We start from the raw sequence: 21751 nt of genomic DNA, 5'->3' as shown, positions 1-21751 counted from the left end.
AAAAACTTCATGAGACATCAAAGTCAGCCATCATCCCAAGCTATTTATTTTTCTTGCTGACGAATTTTATAAGATAACATGAACTTATTTGACTAATAAAGTCAGGTAAAAAAGAAGTTGTATGTCTGCATTATATTTAATGCTGGCAACTCTGAAGACATGCCTATTTTAATTAAACCAAACCTAAACTACCTTTTATTTGCAAAGATTATCCCAGGTCACATGAACCTGAAAAGTAGCTGGGTTAGTTTCTATTATATTTTTGAGATTTTTTATGAATAATTAATTCACATAAGGGCTTATATAAGTCAAATAAATAAATAAAGTTCTTTTACAAGTTAATTTTAGCAATGTCATCCAAAGGTAGAAAATACCACACATCTATGGGACACCTGGGTGGCTCAGTCAATTAAACATCCGACTTAGGTCCAGGTCATGATCCTGTGCTTCATGGGTTCAAGCCCTGCGTTGGGCTCTGTGCTGACAGTTCAGAGCCTGGAGCCTGCTTCAGATTCTGTGTCTCCCTCTCTCTCTGCCCCTCTCCCACTCATACTCTGTCTTTCTCTCTAAAAAATAAATAAATGTTAAAAAAAATTTTTTTAAAGAAAATACCACACATCTAGAGCACATATATGTAGACACATATGACAAATGGAAATATATAAACAGAAACTTTATAGCTTCCTTTTTATGAAAATAAGCAGGATTAAAAAATAGAATCAAAAGAAATAGGATCTAAGTTGTTTTTCTGGTAGGTGGAATAAATGAAGGTTTTCTACTCAGATGTCTAAAACTAAGTTTTAAATGACCTTTCCCTACTTTGGTTCTTCTTCTGATAAGGGTTACCTCTCTGAAATGTGTACTTTAACGTTTATGTCTCAAAGGCACAGGGAAAGAAGGCAAGTTACAAGCCTTTTAATATAAATAAGGGAGGCTTGGGGAATGGTTAAAAGGATTGGGTGATCTTTGAACTGCCCTTAGAGTTACATTTCTAGTTTTGCAAAGATTTGTAAGGTAAGAACAGTTGCTCACAATTTCTCAAAGAATTGGATTGCAACTTAAATGACACTGTAGGTTGATCCATCTATCACATCTTTCTATAAAGGCTTTAGAAAATCCCCTCCACATACACCCCTCAGCCCAAGAAAATTTTATTTAAGCCTAGGGGAGAGGGCCGAAAATAAAAAAAAATTCTTTTAGGCTTGGTGGTTTGGCCAATTTATAATCATGGAGCCACTTTGTAATTTTGTCTGGGACAAACAGCATACATTTTTGGCAATTTTGAGTAGCTCCTTGGACTCGACAGGTGACCTCAAAGAAGGTACAAGAATTATTACTGTCCCAAGATCCAGAGTCACAGCCAGAAGAAAGAAGTGACAATCTGCATGTCCCAGGCAGTGAGAAACTTAAGCCACGCCCTTAGACAAGCTAGAAGGCAGTAGCTATCTCTGGCGAAAAAGACCAATAACCAATGGGTGTGGGTTTGGAAAGGAACGGACATTGTGAAATTTTATTTTCCTGTAAAGACTGGGGGTTATAGACAGATGTTCATAAAGGCTTACCCTATAAGCATTCTCACCTTTACCCAGCTTTTGCCAATTTTTCCAGGCTCCCATCTGAAGCTCTAATATTTCCCAGAATTCGACAAGAGTTTTCATTATTTTTAGTTTTAGTTGTCCCTTGGTCATTTAAGATGATAACATAGAAGTTGACCAGAAAATCTCTCAGAGTCTTCTTAACTCTGGGAAGGCTTTGAAGGTAGATATGGGAATGTCTGTAAGGCCATTTACTTGGAGGACTTTTGTTAACAGTTGTATAAAGACGATTCAGACAAAAGATAGCTAGAACGAGTACTTAAATGAAGAAAGATGGAGGAGAGCAGTAGGAATTACATGTCTTATATTCCTTTGTTTTAGGTACCTCTTGTTTCTTTAATTTTTCATTAGCCTTTAATGAAAAATATTTCAATGCAGCTATTTTGGAATTGTGAAACCTTTTGGATCTGGTGCATGCCAATTAAAATAAGTATTCCATTCTGTTTTTTTAATTTTAGAATTCTTATGTTTAAGTGCACTTCTTACATGATCTTATCTAATTGGAAAGTTCCAAATTCTGGATTGTTTTTAGGAAGATTTTGCCATTTTTATAGATATTTATAGTTTCTAAGGCCATAGATTTTAGACATAAAATAAGTAGGTGTGCCAGAAGGTGGCATGCCTGGCTCTTTAAGATTTAAGGATCCTATCGGCCAAGGCTTTGGGTTTCTCAAAGCCAATCTGTCACCTAAAAAGGATGTGTCACTGGGTTGTGCAGTGTTTTATAGTGTACCTTGTTGCATGGAAATTTTCTTGAGCTTGGTGGGGGAGCTAGTATCAATCCGAACCCATTCTGTGACCAACTTATCCAAACATTCAGTGTCTTCTTGAGACGTTGAGCACTCCAGCAACCTTTAAATGCTCAACCTGTGGGGTTTAAGATGGCAGCATAGAAGGATCTGAACTCATCTCTTCCCATGAACACAGCAAAGCTACAGTTACACATAGAACAGTTAGGGACCTGAAGGCTAGCTGAATAGCACCTCCACAAGGATAGAAGGGCCACATCAAGATAGGTAGGAGAGGCAAAGACATGGTCTCACAGAAACCCCATCCCAGGCATGCCCCCCCCCCATTCATGCAGGATCTCATAGTATGGAGCTTGTTTCTGAGGCACAAGAGTTCTCTGCCACACATCAAACATCCCAAAGCATTTGTCCTTGAAAACCAATGAGGCTTAATTCCAGGAGAACCACAGGGCTGTAGGGAATGGAAAATCTGCTCTGCGGAGTCTCATGCACAGGTTCATTCTCAACAATTTGAAAAGTGCCTAAACCATATGTGAAGGAGTCCCTCTCATTTGTTAAACTTAAAGAATCTGCCAGAGGGCCAAGAACCTGTTAGGAGCTCTTTCTGGATAGAATGGTGGGCTCCATTTTTGCATTCTCCTTTTGCTTTGTTGGTGCTGTTGCCGGCAGGCAACATTTTGGTACCCCACTTTTAGCCTGCTAATTCTGATAGGAGTGCCCTGATCCTGTGTACTGCAGCTGTGGCCAGCCCTACCACAGCTGGTGGGCATGCACAGCCCACACAGGGAACACTCCTTGAGCACCAGCCTCTGGTGGCGGGGGGCTGTGGGGAGGCGCTGTGCTTCTGGGCCTCATGGGTCTGAAACAGTCAGAGAGACAGTCCTCATCAGGCTACCACCCCCAAGACACTGTACTAACAGCAGAAACACATCCCGAGTCTTCATGTAAAAAAACCCTAGTTTCTTGTCTTGGAACCTCAGCTTGTGGGTCAGGCATCACGTTTGTCACACAAGAGGCTATAGAGGTACCCACAGGGAACATGGGCAGGGAGACACCCAAGTCCACATGGAACATTCTCCAGGATGGATCACATGTTTGGGCACAAAACAAGTTTCAGTACATTCAACAAGACTGAAATCATATCAAGCATCTTTTTCAATCACAATGGTAAGAAACTAGAAATCAATTATAGGAAGAAACTGGGAAGATCACAGATATGTTAATATTTAACAATATGCTACTGAACAACCAATGGATCAATGAAGAAATCAAAGGAGAAATAAAAATACCTGGAGACAAATGCAAATGGACGTACAACAGTCCAAACTCTGTGGAATGCTGCAAAAGCAGTTTTAAGGAGGAAGTTTGCAGCTATACAGGCCTGCCTAAAAAAACAAGAAAAGTCTCAAATAAACAATCTATACTTAAAGGAGACAGGAAAAAGAATGAATCCCAAGTAAGTAGAAAAAGGAAATAAGGGTCAGAGTAAAAATAAAGAAATAGAAACTAAAAGCACAAAAGAAAAGATCAATGAATGAATTAAAAGATCATTAAAATGTCCATACTACCCAGAGCAATCTACAGATATACTATATATAGAAAACCCTTGAAGACTCCACAAAAAAGCTGTTAGAACTAATATATAAATTCAGTAAAGTTACAGGACACAAGATCAATATACAGAAATTTGTTGAATTTCTACCCACTAATAATGAACTATAAGAAAGAAAAATTAAGAAAACAATACCACATACAATTGCATCAAAAGAATAAAATTCCTCAGGAGTAAATTTAACCAAGGAGGTGAGAGATCTGTATGCTAAAAACTGTGAGACACTGATGAAAGTAATTGAAGAAGATACAAATAAATAAAAGATATTCTGTGCTTGTGGATTCAAAGCAATCCCTATCAAAACCCCAATGACATTTTTCATTGAACTAGAATAAATCTAAAATTTGTATGGAATCACATAAGACCCCCTCAAAAAGGCAAAGCAAGTAACCTTGAGAAAGAAGAACAGAGCTGGAGGTATCACACTCCCTGATTTCAAACTATAGTATAAAGCTATAGTAATCAAAACAGTATGGTGTTGGCATAGAAACACATAGATCAATGGAGCAAATAATAAACCCATACACATATATGGTCACTTAATTTACTACAAAGAAGCCAAGAATATAGAATAAGGGAAGGAAAGTCTCTTCAATAAATTATGCTGGGGGGGCGCCTGGGTGGCTCAGTCGGTTAAGCGGCCGACTTCAGCTCAGGTCATGATCTCGCGGTCCGTGAGTTCGAGCCCCGCGTCGGGCTCTGTGCTGACAGCTCAGAGCCTGGAGCCTGTTTCAGATTCTGTGTCTCCCTCTCTCTGACCCTCCCCCGTTCATGCTTTGTCTCTCTCTGTCTCAAAAATAAATAAACGTTAAAAAAATTTTTTTTTTAAAAATTATGCTGGGGAAACTGGAGAACCACATGCAAAAGAATGAAACTAGACCACTGTCTTACACCATATACAAAATAATTCAACCTGGATTAAAGACTGGAATTTAAGACCTAAAGCCATAAAATTCCCAGAAGAAAACATAGGCTGTGGTCTTCTATCATGTCATCTTCAAATAGTGATTATTTTCATATTTTGGCTGTTGTAAATAAAGCTGTACTGAATACAGGGGTGCATATATCTTTTCAAATTAGTATTTTCATATTCTTTGGATAAATACCCAGAAGTGGATTAACTGGATCATAGGGTAGTTATATTTTAATTTTTTTTAATTTATTTATTTTGAGATAGAAAGACAAAGAAAGAGAGAAAGAGAGAGACAGAGAGAAAGCAGGGGAGGGGCAGAGAGAGAGGGAGAGAAAGAATCCCAAGCAGGCTCCATGCTATCAGCACAGAGACCGATGGATGCCAGGCTCAAACTCATGAACCGTGACAGCATGACCTGAGCTGAAATCAAGAGTTGGACGCTTAACCAACTGAGCCACCCAGGAGCCCCAGTTATATTTTAATTTTTGGAGAAATCTCCATTCTGTTTTCCACAGTGGATTCACAGATTACATTACCACAAACAGTGTATGAGGGTTCCCTTTTCTCACATCCTGTCCAACACTTGTTATTTCTGTCTTTTTTATAATAACCGTCTAAGAGGTGTGAGGCGATATCTCATTGTGGTTTTTAATTCATATTTCCTGATAATTAATTATGCTGAACATCTTTCATATGCCTCTTGCCCATCTGTATGTCTTCTTTGGAGGAATATCTGTTCAGGTCCTCTGCCCGTTTTTAAATCAGGTTTTTTGGGGTTTTGTTGTTCACCTACATGAACTCTTCATATATTTTGGATATTCATTCCTTACTGGATATATATGACATTTTTTGCAGCAATTTTTTGGCGGGGGGTGGATGGGTGGGTGGGATCTGACTCCAAAGGCAAGGGAAACCAAAGCAAAAGTAAACAAATTGGGCTGCATCAAACTACAAAGTCTCTGCACACAAAGGAAACCATCAACAAAATGAAAAGGCACCTACTGAATGGAAGAAGATATTTGCAAACTTAAATTGGGTAGGGCTTCAAATATTTCCTGGTTCCTTTACATTCTGATTGGCTTGCACCATTCTCCCTTCAGGAATATCCACCCCACTCTCGCCCTGCATTTGTTTCTTCTGGTAACTCTCACCTTGTCAGTAGAGTATGACTCCACAGAGGACCTTGGGTTCACTGATTTTTCACTCAGGTGTGTTCTGGTTTTCCAGGGCAGATGCCATAGTTTCTATTCGTGTTCATTTTCCAGCGTTTGACACATGCATTTGTTGACCGAATGAATAAATACATGAAGATTGGCTGGGAAACCCGCCTTTAGCAGCTTAAAGCCATCCTGAAATGTGGCTCTAGCCACCTTCAAGTAATGTTAATAAAGCCAGAGTAAAATGCTGGCCTCTGACTGTGGGTGTTAGTTGAGGTTTTGACATGGAGCGCATGGTACAGAGGCGATAAGACCTGTCCTCTGCAAAGAACAAAGCTAATGTATTGGAAATGCATGCACTTAAGACTCATTAGCAGGTACCTGTGACTCTTACTTCATGGGAACTAATGTTTCATCTTGAACAGGCTTTCAGAAACCCAGATTACTTCATTTTCTCATTTCCCTTTTAATACTGCTGTCTCTGGGGGTTTTGTGAAAAAGCCTAACGAGCAGTTTGAATGGCAACCCAGGCATCTCGTTGTGATGACACTGTCTCTGTTGCTGCCTCCCTATGAAGGAGGGCTGTGTCTGCTGCTCCTACATCCCGTGGCTTCTCCTACAGCTGTCACTCCCTGGAAGGATACAAGACTTTAATCTCTGATGTTTCCCACCTACGAGGTAGAAGGGAAAATTAGAGATGTTATCTGAATAATTAATTCAAGCCTCAGATGGAAAAAAAAAAGATTTTTTTCTAAAATATCCAGATCATTGAGACTCCTGTGTTCTATTTATCTGGGTAGGTGGCTTATCTTTTAACTAATTGAAATGGCAGCAAGTGCTCTTGAATATATTACCGTATCATTGAGACCCACGACTTCTAGGCATCAGCTTAAGAGTGGAAAATGTCTTAGCCAGACAATAATCATCTAGTTCGCCTTCTGGAGATTGCCACAGAGAATCAAATTAAATGGTCTTCTCACTGAATTTAATGTAAACCTATACCATACTATTGAGCAAAGATTCCCCGTGGCTGGGAATTGTTGGGAGAAGCACTGTGTCAGCTGTAGCTTTTGTGTATCACAGACAAGCTCAGGTGATGGTCCCAGGCATCCAAACAAGAGACGGACTAGGAGAAAACCATTCTATTCCTTTAGTCTGGAAAACTGAAAACACTGTCTAAAATCCCCAGCAGACTCTAGCTTTTGTCCATGATTCCAAGGTTCCTAGCAGCCTCAGTTGATTATCCCTTCTCCTTAGTTCTGAAAAATCAAAAAAAGGTGAATTTGTATGACAAATGTCGGAAGGGATTCTCTGTGAAAGATATTCAAGAATTTCAGCAGTGTGTCATGTTTGAAAAAGGGATGGCTAAGTGTTTCTTTTCTCTTAATATTCTTTTAGAACTAAGCAAGACACACATGAGAAGTCAAGTAGGGAACCCAGTTATCTGGATAACCACAGCCTGAATGCCAGTTCCCAATCCACTCTGGCCATAATCTTAGTGATGCCTCCCCCAGTGCCATCAGAGCTGAATAACGAATCCTACTTTTTGTTTTCAAAATAGAATTCTTCCTTCCTTTTGACATTTCCATAAATAACCGGTAACAAAGTAATATGGTACTTATCTAGGTCACTTGATTTGCTGTTTTGACCATGGGGATATCCTGATGCTGTGGGAACTTTCAAGGGACTTTCGCAGGTCTAGACACTTGTCCATTTAGTTGCGGTTCACTTAAAATGCAACGCTTTGTCTCTGCTCTTGTATTAACTCTCCTATATGGGGTGCCTGGGTGGCGCAGTCGGTTAGGCGTCCGACTTCAGCCAGGTCACGATCTTGCGGTCCGTGAGTTCGAGCCCCGCGTCAGGCTCTGGGCTGATGGCTCAGAGCCTGGAGCCTGTTTCCGATTCTGTGTCTCCCTCTCTCTGCCCCTCCCCCATTCATGCTCTGTCTGTCTCTCTCTGTCCCAAAAAAAAAATAAATAAAAAACGTTGAGAAAAAAAAAAAAAATTTTAACTCTCCTATAGATGTTCAAATCTTGATGGAGATGCTGGTGGGTTGATTTTTCTCCCTATCGTTCCAACTTTCCCAATCATATTATCTTAAATCACTGAAGGGGCTCCCGGGTGGCTCAGTCAGTTAAGCGTCTGACTCTTGGTTTCGGCTCAGGTCATGATCTCACAGCTTCGTGGGTTCAAGCCCCGCATCGGGCTCTGTGCTGGCAGCATGGAGCCTGCTTGGGATTCTCTCTTTGTCATTCTCTGCTCATCCCCCACATGCACTGTCTCTGTCTCTCTCAAAATAAATAAATAAATAAACTTAAAACAATAAACTAAATCACTGAAGATAGGCCTCATCCTTTTTAATAGCATCAGTTCTTAATTATTTCCTTCTTCTTCCAAAGGATATCTCTTGATTTAAACCATCTCTACCGGCTCTTGTATTATAGCCTGGGTGCTGAACTGGTACAACCTGGTGTGGCTAAGAGAATGAGTGACAGCTAGCATTGGATTTGAATAGCCTGGACTGGAAATATCAGGAGTGGGCACAATGAGGGGAGGAGAGGGACTTGGGAAGGAATGTCTCACCCAGGACCCCATCTGGGATGTGAACTGGCCGTGCCACTTCTCAAGTTAAGGGAGAGGCATAAGTATGACACAGAAGGGAGAAACCAGATGCATTTATGTTGCCAGATGTGATCTATGTTTGCCTCTTTATTACTGCTCTAAGTTGTCTTCCAAAAAAATGGTCTCACGTATGAATGCTGAATTAATACCAGCTATGGATGTGTTCATCTGGGGCACTTTGATAGCAAAAGGAAATGCTGCTGTGGCTGGTTCAGCACCCCTGTATACTGATCGTGGGCCATCCTGGGTCATGTTCCCCAGGATTGGCACTTCTGTTAGAGCTGCAGTCCAGGGTGGTGCCTTCCTCCGTCCTGACGGGTGATCTAAAAAAGCCATGTTGATGACCACCTATCCTCCTGAGGGGAGAGCTGTGCATGTCTATATACCTGGCCGGTAGTTCCTCTAGGACCTTGGCAGAAACTGTCTGCCGTGTTCCTTCTGCCCAAAGGACAGTGTTCAGAATCACAGTACTCATGAAAGCACAATGTAGGGGAGTCCCCCACTACTGCTTTCTGTCTTCAAAAGCACTCAGTGTCCCCCAAAGAGCCTCTCTCCTTACCTGGGCTTTCTTGGCCTTAAAGTCGGTCTTGATTCTGCTCCAGCCTCACACCCCCCGCCCCCTCCCTGCTCCTGCTCTGCATACCCTCTGCTTCAGACACACTGGTCTTTCAGTCCCTGGACACACGTGGGCAGTCTTTGTAACTCTCTTCACGCCTTTCCATATGTTCTTTCTGCCTAAAACATTTCTAAGTCTTATTTCCTTCCCTAACAAAATGAGTAATTACCTTCCTATCCTGCAAATCCCTCTAAACTTGTTTCTTTGTCACCCTATATTAAAATGATTAATTTATGTATCTTCTCACCACTAGATAGTATCCAGCTCATAACATATGCCTCATCTCCGGTGTGGTACAAGCTACACTGTATGTGCCCACATGTGTTTAAATTACATATTAGTTAGCCATCATATACCATTGGTGAAGTTACTTTGCACTATAATGGTACAGAATAGCCTTTGTACTGTATTCTATGGCAAAATAAGATTTCAAATACAGTACGTTCCAGAAAACCAATCCAATTCAGTTTGTATTGACGTAAATGTTGGCAAAGCTGTGAAAATGAAGGATGGGAAAATCCTGACATTTATTTCTCCTGATTAGTTCTGAGGAGCAAAGTGTCCCAGGGCACATGTTATTAAGTGATTCAGTGTCCCCGACAATAAAATTAGGCACAAGTACCACTTGCCTTAGATGCACTGACACTGCCAGACTCCAGAGTGAATGCAAGGACCACGAGATCCCAGTGGAAATAGGCCACACACGGTGATGTCCATGGTCTCCATGACTGTGCCTCCTTCATTTACACACTCCCCTCAAGGACCCCCTCAAGGACCCCCTCAAGAACCTTGTTCCTTTACCTCTCATCCTTCCATGAGACTTAGAGCCTCGGTTGCAGATGGCACTGTGGGTTTAACTTAAAGTATCATCTGATAAAGTATCATCTCCCTACAGGTGGACTTGGCTTTCAGGATTGATGTAGTATGGGCTTCCCCAGACATAGCAGGCTCCTTGCCCCTAGCTCTCCTCTCACTGATGCAGGCTGATGTTTCTAAGGTGAACAGACTGTATCCTTCCCCAGATAAAAAATCTCCTGTGGCCCTTCCTCCAAGGGAGGAGGTCCTATGTCTTGGTGTGTTGTGGGACCCTCTCCCCTCTCACCCCTTGGCTTCCCCTCAATCCACTGGTATGCCAGTGGTATGCTTGTCAAGCTCTGCCTTTTTAAAAAAATATAATTTATTGTCAAATTGGTTTCCATACAACACCCAGTCTTTATATACAGAGCTCCTTCTGCTTAGATTGGATTTCCCTCTGCCCAGGTCCAGTTGGTGACCTTCCCACTTCTCCTTCCAAACACGGAGGCTCTGTTCTCCCATCTGGAAGGTTATTTCCAGCATCTCTCTCCCTCCCACAAGGACCTTGCCTACCTCTCCTGTTGTGGTCCTTGTTGTTGTTTCAGAGTTGACTGCTTAAATGCTTGCCTCCTGTGCAAAACTCTTTGAGGGTAGGAGCACTGTTTAATCCATCCCTCTGTGCATACTCAATAATTGGTGCAATGTTTTGTACACACTAATGATTCAATAAACATCTGCTCGTTGAATGGGCTAAAGGAAGGAAGAAACCAAAGACAGTTTTTTACTTAAAAATCTGACCAACTCTGCTGGACCCAGCCTCCCAGGGGGTGCCACAACTTAAGAGAGCATCTCTATGGCGCCCTGAGCCTCCGCAACAAATAATAAGGTATTTGAGGATTAACTTCAATAAGGATGCAAACTTAGCACCTCATTTCAATCCTGCAGAAATGTCCTTTTTAGAACTATATTCATTGCCTGACCACACTGACGATTAGTCAGCAAATCTGAACAGGATTGTGAACAGAGGAGCAAAACACACCATGGCTTACATTCTTTGCAAGCTTGATGCTCCCTCCTGAGTAAGGCAGTGGGGTCCTAGCCATGGAGCCTGGGTTCCAGGCGTGGCTCCCCTGCTCACGTGCTGTGCCCAAGGCAGGCCACTGCCCTTCTAGAGCAGCAGGAGGGACTGGACACGATCCCACCACTCACTCTGGGGGTCTCTGTGACTTGGTTTTATGGGTCAGGTTTGTTAGGCAGGTGGCGGTGCCCTGGGTGTGGAAGAGACACAGTGACCTTGCTTGGCACAGCAGCCCTGTGTGGCTCCAGGAGTGGAGTTGTGGTGGTCGGGGGTGTGGTTTACGGCTGCCCAGTTCCACAGCCTCGTTGCTCCCTCGCACCCCCACCGGGGGGCTCCCAAGTGGTCAGTGGGGTCCCTGGGGCTTGGGCGCCATGACCTGCTGGGAGTGACACTGTGGTTCTGGGAAACGAGAGCATATTCTTTGCTTTGGCATGTGTCAGCACCTAAAGAAGGAACCTTTCCAACTTGCATCAAGATGAGACTCTCCTGAGGAAGACAACGACATGTCTGAGATCGAAAAGGGAAAGGCATCTGTGCATTTCTATTCATTCTCTGTCTCTTGTCAGTCTGTCCATCTGTCTGCCAATCTTTCTCTCTCACAAAGACACACACACATACACACACACAGAGGAAGACCATTTTCAGCGATGTCTCTTTTCAAGTAGATCAGGAGATGCTTCCCTTAAATAACATGGGACGGCCCCCCTTGCCTCCTACCTTCCTCTCTCTCCTTACCCTGTCCCCCTACCCCTGCCCAGACTTTGACAGCTTTGTTATTGAACACCTTCAAGCATAAATCTCCCAAGTGGCCCAGAGTTGCACCAAGAATTCCAGATTTGACCAAAATGGTAACAGGTACATATCCTCAAAGCACGGCCGGGCCTCCTGCTCACCTCTCTTACATACAAGCTGCAAGAGTGGCATTAGAGCAACAAGAAACAAAGACATCCCTCTGCCACCATCACTGGGGGCCCCAGAGAGAAGTGCGGGTGGGGGCTGTTCAACTCTCTTAAACCTATTGTTGAATTTTTTTTTCTGTTAGGGGTAAGGCTTTTTGTGTTCCTAAAATAATTCATTTGACTGTCATTTTAACAAGTCCCTTGTCTGTTAAATCATGACTTCCTATGTGGATATTCCTTGACTTAGTTTGATTTGCTTATTAAAATTTCTTCCGCCTAATGTTCCCTTCCAGCCGGCAATGTGTGGGATTCTATTTCTTCTTCAAAGAAAAGGAGCCCACACAATTTAGTTTATGTAATTCTGTGATATTCCTCTGCACAATGGCCACCACAAAACACAGCTTTTTCAACACATGGCTTCGAGGCTTAAAACACAGTTTTGAGGCACAGTCTCAGGGACAGGTGTCAGGAGCTAAAGAGTTGGATAGAGATGGTAATATTGCAGCTACCTCCTACTTTCCTCCTCGGAAGTGCTTGGCCATTTGATGATCTGTCAGATCAGCCACCTCTGTCCCGTGAGCAAACATGCGAATGTACAGGCTAGACTTGGATCTCAGGATGTGAGATGCAGAAGGGGACCCAGGGTTGGGACCTCATCCCCACCTCTCCCTTCTTACCAGTGTCATTCAGGAGCCTGTCATGGGGATTCTGGACAATAAGCCTTGTGCTTTAGGCAAAATAGGCACTGAGAAGGGTTCCTGAACTCAAACAGCAAAGCATCATGTCATGGGTCTGCAACACAGAGGCAGATACGCCCCATCCCGAACCATCCACTCACTCATTCATTCATCCGACAGAACATCTACTGAGCACTCACTACCTTCTCACTAGGCACCACTTTAGCTGGAAATGCAGATCCAGAAGAGCTGGGCAAGGCCCGTGTTCTTTTGGCACTTGCTTATTAATAGAAGGGAACTGATAAGAAATAAGTAAGACCGTTGCAGATAGAACAGGTCATTCAGGCTCTGGTTTATCTGCATCAAGGCCGGACAGAGAGATGTGGGATTGGGAATAGGAACTGAACTGAGAGCAGGAGGTTTGGAGCATAAAGGGTGGAATAAGCCCAGGGGGCTTTTGCATGTGGTCAGAAGGAAACACAGCTAAACACAGCCCCAAATAGACTTTTTCTATTATAACCTTGACTTTTGTCAAAAACTTGTGCGAGAATCTGCCACTGTTTGTGATTTTAAAGTTTTTTAAAAGATAATGTTCACCACATCCTGTGGTATTCCCCATGTAAAGTCTAAAGTGAAGCATTTTATTAAGAACCTGGAGGGAGCAAAAATTCTAATATTCTGATCATGAGAACTATGCTTTCTTTATGTCTTCTTGGTTGTCAAGAAGATCAGAGGAATATTTGAATCAGTTTCTGCAACTATATCTGCCCAGGTTATAATTTGGAGAGAGTGTTCAAGATTGATAAAAGCGCCCACTTCAGTCACACAGAGCAGGCTCACATCCCCATTTCCTACTGTAAGAGGACCTTGGGAATGTTTATTAACCACCTTTCTGAGCTGAGTTTTCACCAACAAGGGAGGGGTGATACTCAGGAGGTTTCTAATGTGATAATGCACCACGCTCCCAGCATAGAGTAAATGCTCATAATTATTATCCTTTTCCGTATTGCTACTTTGTAATTTCTGTCAGGTCTCTATTCCTCTATTTCCCTGTACGTTTCTTTTGTTGCAAATTTTCTCAAATCCATTGTAGAAAGAGACAAGTTACATGTAAATTTTTTTTAAGTTCCATTACCCCCTGATGGCAAAACCAGAGCTGAGAGTAGGATAAAAAAGCTTCAGGCATGTACTTGCTCAAAATAAAATCTGTTCCTGAACTCAAAAAACTGTTATGGTCCTTCTTCCAGCTAAATAATGCCAGTTTCTATAACCTCGTCTCATATACTTTAATGAGGTTTCCTTCAGGGCCTGTGTTTTCCACTCACTGTTTTTGATTTCTTAGTGTAGAGGCAATTTTTAAGAATCATTTTCTCTATTGTAGATATGGCTTTTGTCCACTTTCTTTTCATTTCTGAGATGGTACTCACTCACGGCTTTATATATTCCAAAACAGAAAAGCTATTAATGACTTTGTCAGTTAGAAATTGACAAAGCAGAATCTTTTGTCTCCCTGTGTTCTGAAAAAAAAAAATCTATGATAACATGTCCCTTCCCTAGAAGTGACAATTTTTTCCTTTAAGATTCCATCTCCTTACAGAAGGTTTTGTTTTTGCTAATCTACTATAGTGCATAAGAATAACTTAAAACATTAAACATGCAAGGCCGGCCCAAGATTTTTTAAAAGTCCAAGAATATATCACTTAATTAAAAACATTTTAACAATTTTGAGTTATTTAAGTTGGAAAGCAAAACAAGTAAACAAAATATCATTGTTGGATCCTTGCTGCACATAGGAAAACAGCCAGCAAATGCAAGCTTACTCCCTATGAAGTAGGTCACAATGTGATAGATTGTTCTCAGCGGCTCACACATTGGATTCACTTTTTCAAGGGCCAGTTAAAATCTATGCTTAACATAGCCCACAACCAGAGAGCCTTGATTACAACCAATAATTGGAAAATTACAGTGTTGCTGAAACTGTGACTAATATTCTCTTGGTTTCTTATCAGTGTCTGTTACTCTTCACCCAGGAAGAGAAAATAAAAGACACTTGAATTACTTAGTGGGATGGAGAAAAAACTGGAAGCAATTTAGTGATACTGTTAAAATCCTCCTCATACAGAGAATGGGAAAGCCACTCCTCTTTGCAGGGATGGAGGAGAAGTGAGGTCTCTGTCCCCTGAGATTTGCCTTAGCAATTAGGAAGAATTGCGAGATGGTAAAACAGTGGAATCACTGTCTGGGAAGAGAGTGGTCTTTTATCCACGGCCATTTAAAAACAGGACAGATCCACCTCTATCTCCCATGGTTCAGATGTGAAGGGAGAATGATTAAATTATTTCTTCCACCCGGATGAGTCTATAGTGTGAGCTAGGAACACTTGTGAATGCCCGGGAAAACACAGCCACAAAGGAATCGCACGTTGGGAATCAGCTATCCACCTGCTGCGTTCAAGAGGCAGCTGTCGTGAGTCTTTAACGATAACACCTGTTTAGGGACATGATGGCATTTAGTTTTATGTTAGCCTTTGTACATAACTTTTTGTCTCTATTTTCTTCTCTCTCTGCACTATCTACTAACTTGTCATGTCTTTCTGTATTTTATCTATTTTTAATGGCAAACTTAAACACTTTCTGCAAAAAGAAATGACATGATTGAAGAAAATCCATCATATTAATTAAAGTTTTGAAGTTCTGCGTGTGTGTGTGTGTGTGTGTGTGTGTGTGTGTGCACCAGGAATCATGCCAGTTCCAGGGGATATAAAGAGCAGGGAACACTGGCTTCAAGTCTTCACAGCATAGGGATGCACATGAACAGGTCAACTAGCAATAATACAGTAAGGATCTCTACAGGGGAAGGGGATTCCTGTGGGATCAGGGAGCAGAGGCCCATGTTTTCAGGAATGGGAAAAGGCTGGAAGGAGAGGTTATAGCAGAGTTGGTGCTGGAGCGTAATCTTGAAGCATTTCTGCTGCAAGTACAAACGGAGAGAATGTGGGCAAAGACAGGGATGGGAGAGTGCAGCCTTCAAGGAACAGCTCCGAGGGCGCCCTTCTTATTCCAGGCAAATGCCATTATTCCAATCAAGTAAATTACTGACAAATGTCTTCCTTGACTAATGTTTCCTTGTATGCCTTAGTTCCCACCACGTGGACAGGGATCACTGGTGTAACTTGACAGTTTCAGGAGAGTTGCCTGGTTTCCAGGGAATTCTGATAAAAATACCACAGCAGAAGTGTCTTCAACAAAAGAAAAGCTCTCTATAATCTCTTTTGAGGCCGTGACTGATACTATGTCAATAAAAATCCCTCTGCCTCAACATTAATGCATAAATACCCTTTTTCAAACACAAACTTTTCAGATAAAGGGATGCTCCCCTCCAAAAAATTGGTATGATACCTTTACAAATACACTAGACTGTTTAATGTTTGGAATTTCAGTTTTGTGATTAAACCTGCAGGGCCATGACTAGAAACGATTTGTGGGTTTGTTGCAGGAGGATTTAAGTATGAGGGCTCTGGGGATGGTGTGAGGGGACCCTTGGCCAGTGAATGAGCCTGGCCAACTGCCCAAGACCTGTGTTTCAGTGAGGCTTTTTTAGTAAAGCAATATCAGTAGTATTTTAGTAGCAGATTTTCATTTGTTGAGTACTCACTATGCTAAGGGCTTGATTTGCATTATCTCATTAAGTTCTGACAACAGCCCATTTACAAATGGTTACTGAGGACCAGAAGGATTAATTAAGTAAATCGTCTCAGGATACACAGGTTGGAACTTGGTAGGTGCTGCACCAACTTTGGTTTAACTTGCAATTATATTCTTGAGTATTTAATTCCTAGTTGCTTTTAATCTCCATAATAATACTTTAAGATGTTATCAGTCCACATGAAGTTTATATAAACTGCAGAAATCTTATGTTCTAGCAGCAGCCTTTCTTTGTTGGAGATTTACAAAGGTCTCTGGACAAAGCCCCTGGAGGATGGTCAGGTAACTGAGGTCTCTGAACTGCCCAAAAGAGCCCAGGGCACCTGGGAAGTGCACAGATAGCTCATGCTTCCTGGGCTTTGCCAGTCTTCCTGACAGGAAGACTGGTTTCCAGGTGACACTGGGGTCTGTCCATGTTCATACTGTCGTAATGACAAGCATTTAAAAAAAAATGACCGCATGGTACCAATAGTGTGATGAGATGCTTTCTGAAGTCTGGCTTTTCTGCCTATGGTAAATTGCATGGTTACCGCCAGTGGGGCCAGAAGAATGCCTAACAAGAGACTCAAATAATGAATGACTAGGCATGCCACATGGCCATTAAGGACCGAGACACAGAATGCCAACACTGTGCTTCATCAGGTTAATGGACTTTTTACAAGTGCCCTGTTCTTGGAAGATGGAAAAAGTGCAGGCCTAAATTGCTGCTAAATAGACTTATGTAATCCAAAGAGTAGACTGTCGCTGAGGCCTGGTCCTCATGATGTGTAAACAAAAAGTCAGGAACTTGCATTTGATTGATGTGTGTAATAAGTAACTGCCCCTGGGATCTAAACTGCATGACTCAACACATTTTTAGGCCTTAATCTTCTCTTGAAAACAAAAGTGTTATTAGTTGTAGAATAGCATGTACTTTTATAGCCAGGAACCCCAAAAATGTACATTTAAATCCCAGTTTCAATATACTTTGATGGAGTCAGAACACTTGCTTGTTTCAAAAAAGAATACCTTGTGCAAGTTTGAAAGGATGTTTTTTCCCCATGTTTTAAAAGTTACAAACAACCCAGCTATTGCGGAGTATCGGCTCAGCTCACATGGAATGCTCAATGTAGCAAATGATTAAAAAAAAAAAAATGCATTTTTTCTCATCAGATACAATGGTTTCTACAATAACGTTGGCTCCAAGGGAGACATGGTCCTCTGAGATTGGATTTTGTTGGAAATTATGGTGTTTGAAGATTACTAAGGTATCAGAGGTCCTTAATAGAAATCTCAGATGACTAGGACATTCTGTAGGATAGAGAGTTGTAATGCAAGACTGGTGGCCTCACCCAGCAGGGACCGCCTCTAATTCCGGGTTGTGTATAGGGTGTCGAAGGCTGCAGGGATCACTAAAATATTCAGTGATAATAACCATAATCAACCCTAAAGAAGGATAAAATTGGATCCAATTGAATTGATGCTGGATTTCTCAAAGGACGGCACTCTGGGGGCAGTCACACCGCCGGGGCCATTTGGTCCTCCTAATCCCTGTGGGCTAGAAGGAGCGGGGAGAGACAGACCCCAGCAGAGCATGGAAAAGCATGGCCCCTCGGGGAGCTTGCATTTTTGTTCTTGCCATCCCTGTGTAAACCCTGAGGAAGATGCTTTGTGTCGTATTTCAGATCTCCCTTGGAGAGCAGCTCTCTCACAGCCCATCTCTCCCAGCATATACTTCTTTCCCTGGGAAGACAGTGATTGTGGAGCTGGCATCTTCCACCCCTGCTCATTGTCTGTTTGCCCCCACAGAATCTGTACCAGAACAGGTTTTTAGGCCTGGCCGCCATGGCATCCCCATCTAGAAACTCCCAGAATCGCCGCCGGTGCAAGGAGCCACTCCGTCACAGCTACAACCCTGGCCAGTTCCACAGCATGGCCATCAGGACTGGCCCCCACGGCACCGTCACCATCCCCCGCTCCACCAGCGACACCGACCTGGTCACCTCAGATAGCCGCTCCACACTTATGGTCAGCAGCTCCTACTACTCCATAGGACACTCTCAGGACCTGGTGATCCACTGGGACATCAAGGAGGAAGTGGATGCTGGAGACTGGATCGGCATGTATCTCATTGGTGAGTAGGACAGCACTTAGCCAGACTCGCTGACAGAGTGCTGCAGACAGAATGGTCTTGGCCATGTGGGTCAGGTGGTCAATGAGCGTAGCATTCACAATGCACTTTTAGGTATGCTTTAATATTTCAACAGACTCCATACTTTAATTAAAGTGCACAATTTACAACCAAATGTGTTATACACCAAATTCTTTTTTTTTTAAGTTTATTTATTTATTTTGAGAGAGAGAAAAACAGAGCACACAAGTGAGGGAGGGGCAGAGAGAGAATGAGAGATAGAGAATCCCAATCAGGCTCCTCCCTGTCAGCGCAGAGCCTGATGCGGGGCTTGAACTCACCAACTGTGAGATCATGACCTGAGCCGAAGTCAAGAGCCGGACTCCTAACCGACTCTTAACCCAACCCAGGCGCCCCTGTACAGCAAATTCTAACACACTGGAGACCCATTCACTAAGGCTTCTCTTACCATCTCTATTCAGTGGAAGAAAACCATGAGTTAGAAGGGCCAGCTATGATTGAACACAAATGTTATTACCATTTGCAAGTATAGACGCTCTTGTAATTATGAATAAGTTAATATCAAAAGCCTGTTTTCAAGTCCGTATGTTTATAACACCAAAGCAACACCATATACACAAGCAAAGGACACACATCTCTACGGAGGGGGTTCTACTTTGTTTCCAACGTAATCATGTGCCTCTTTTCACCTGTTCTTTGACCATTCTTACTGCTTTGTATTCAAAAGATGTAACGGGCTTCAGTGGACAGTGACAGCAAGCAGACCGCAGGCTGGGAACAGTGATGGTTGAGAGGAAAATGGCCACACAAGTCTGTGTGCTGCAGAAAACAGATCTCACAAATTTGAAATCCCATGAAAAAATGTATTTGATCTATTTTACATGATAGAATTGAGTGTGTTAGAAATTGATGCATTTATGCTGGTTAACTGGCAAGCAGAGGTGTGGTTGCTGGGTGGGGGAGGGGAGTTGCTCAAGTCAGGCACCAAGTTCAAGGGAGACCAGGCCTTCTGCCATCAGTCTGTGCAAGGAGCAATTTACGCATTCTGACACACAATGCTGATTTAACATGGAATATCACAGAACCCAGTGGATTGTTCTAAGTATTTTGCAACCTGGACTGTTTTTCTGATAAACTAAAGGGGATCTTATCTAACTAACTAGCTGTGAGGGAAATATTTTTAGATCTCTTAACGGCTTTGCAATCAGCTTGGCTGATGTATTTACAATATATGCATTATTGTAAAGATGGAGAAACATAGTTTTTTAAATTTGTACACAAGTAATGGTTACTAGCTAAGTTAGACTTAGGTAAAATTGAATTTGCTGAAAAAATAGTTCTTGTGTAAAATTGTTTGGATACCATCAATCTAACACAGAGCTTGCAAAATAACAGCCCACCAAGCATATTTTTAGTCCACATTGTTTTAAATTTGATAAGTTATCAACATTGAAAAATGTAGAGATTTCACATTGAAATCCAAATTTCTAGCTTCTTTCACAAAAGCCTTCAATTTGGCAGACTGAGCCTGTAATTCTACTTGGCTTTAGTTTGCTAAAGTTAAGCATTAACTGCCTCATTTAGCCTGGTCTGCACCCTTTAGTTTTGCCACAGTCTCCCTCCCACCCATCCCTACTTTCATTGTGAAATGTTACTTGTTTAGCACCTTAGGCAATTAGGGTTTTGGCCCCAGATCTAGTTTTGAACCAGCTCTTTGAAGCTGTACCTTCCTGCAGTGGTGAGTCCTGTTGTCATTCATTCATTCATTCATTCAGGGAACCATTGGAGGAGGAGAGTGTTTTGTGGGGAAGGTGAGAAATCCAAAGACATTCATCCAAGATGAAGGAATGGGCAGATCTGGAGCTCAGCCCTAGATCCAGGCTGTGGGTGGAGGTTTGGGGTAACTGGCACCCCAAGAGTCAATTAAGTCATTGTGGATTGTGTAGAAAAGAGGACCGGAACACCTCTGTCAGAGGGACGGACAGGAAAGGTGCTCACAAAGGAGGTGGAGGAAGGATGGAGACTTAGACCACGTCACAGAAGTCAAGAGAAAGTGGCGGAGGAAGGAAGGGGCAGTCAGCAGCATCAAATGTCGTAAAACTCTAGGAATGAATAAGATCTGGTGTTAATATGACATTCTGACGGAGACAAAAGTAAACACAGCTCGTCATCTTAGGATCTTAACTTGACAGTTTGCTCTTCTCATAGTAGCTGCACATATATAACTGTGAAGTTATTTAATGCAGAACGCCAACACTTTCGGCAACATAGCATTTCAGAAATAATTTCCAAATCCAAAATTATCTGTGTGCCTTAAGAGTTCATAATTTGTAGGTCCTTAGTAACGTATCTGTCAGATTTGCAGTGTCTTGCCAAAGATCGAATCACCATTCTAGGCCTAAAGATTTAGAGATGATGATTTCTTTTAATCTGTCATTTCACCACTGAAGAAATGGCGATGCAGTGGCTCCCAAGGCCACACAGCTGCCCTCGCCTGGTGGCAGACCCCATGCTGCCCATAGGAACATCTCAGTGGAATCTGGTATAGTATCATTCCACGCCAGTGGACAACCTGTCCACGTGAGGCCAGGTTTGTGATGCTTTTAGCTCTGGCCTCTAGAGCTCCAGGAATACACGACTTTTCTTCTGCCATAGAGAGTGAGACACCTGCATGTGGACGGGCACGTGTGGCCCTCTCACCAACACCAGTGCTGTCCTTAGCCAGGAACCCAGTGATGGGACAGTGACAGTAGCATTACCGTTATTATCCGTGAAATCCAATTTGGTTGCCCTCCTTTATGAGTGGCCATGAGCTCGATATGGAGTAACGAAGGATTCTCTCTCCTGGTGACACAGAATGGGGAAAGATCATGTGGTTTCAGTGACAGCTTGACCTCGTTTAGAATTCTATCCTGCCACTGGCCAGATATATGGCCCCAGACAAGTACTGTCATCAGAGCTCTCGGTTTCTTATCTCCAAAACAGAGGGGAAAACATAACTTTCTTCTCAGGATCATTGAGCAGAATTGATGAGACACTGCACATTTACTGCCCGTTGATCAATACTTCATGTCTTGATCTACCTTGTCAGGGAGCTCTATTCTCTGGATGTGTGATAGCAAATTACCTTAATTCCCAGGCTTCGTTCAGCCTAGCCTTCACCCTTAGATGGGTACTCAATCGTTGTAACTGTGCACTATAGA

General features: G+C 42.5%; 1 protein-coding gene across 4 annotated transcripts in view; it reads left to right on the top strand.

Moving 5' to 3' along the window:
* Positions 1 to 21751, top strand: part of HECW1 (HECT, C2 and WW domain containing E3 ubiquitin protein ligase 1) — a 421728-nt gene that overhangs the window by 163408 nt on the left and 236569 nt on the right. For all 4 annotated transcript variants that reach the window (XM_060632177.3, XM_060632178.3, XM_078442585.2 and 1 more), the window contains one exon: positions 18206 to 18530. In XM_060632177.3, the coding sequence (XP_060488160.2) occupies positions 18206 to 18530 (325 nt within the window). The remainder of the gene's footprint in view (positions 1 to 18205; positions 18531 to 21751) is intronic.

Source organism: Panthera onca, chromosome A2 (assembly GCF_046562875.1).
Source record: "Panthera onca isolate mPanOnc1 chromosome A2, mPanOnc1 haplotype 2, whole genome shotgun sequence".
NCBI classification, from domain to species: domain Eukaryota; kingdom Metazoa; phylum Chordata; class Mammalia; order Carnivora; family Felidae; genus Panthera; species Panthera onca.
The sequence above is the reverse complement of the archived record's forward strand: the minus strand, read 5'-3'. Positions and strand labels throughout refer to the sequence as shown.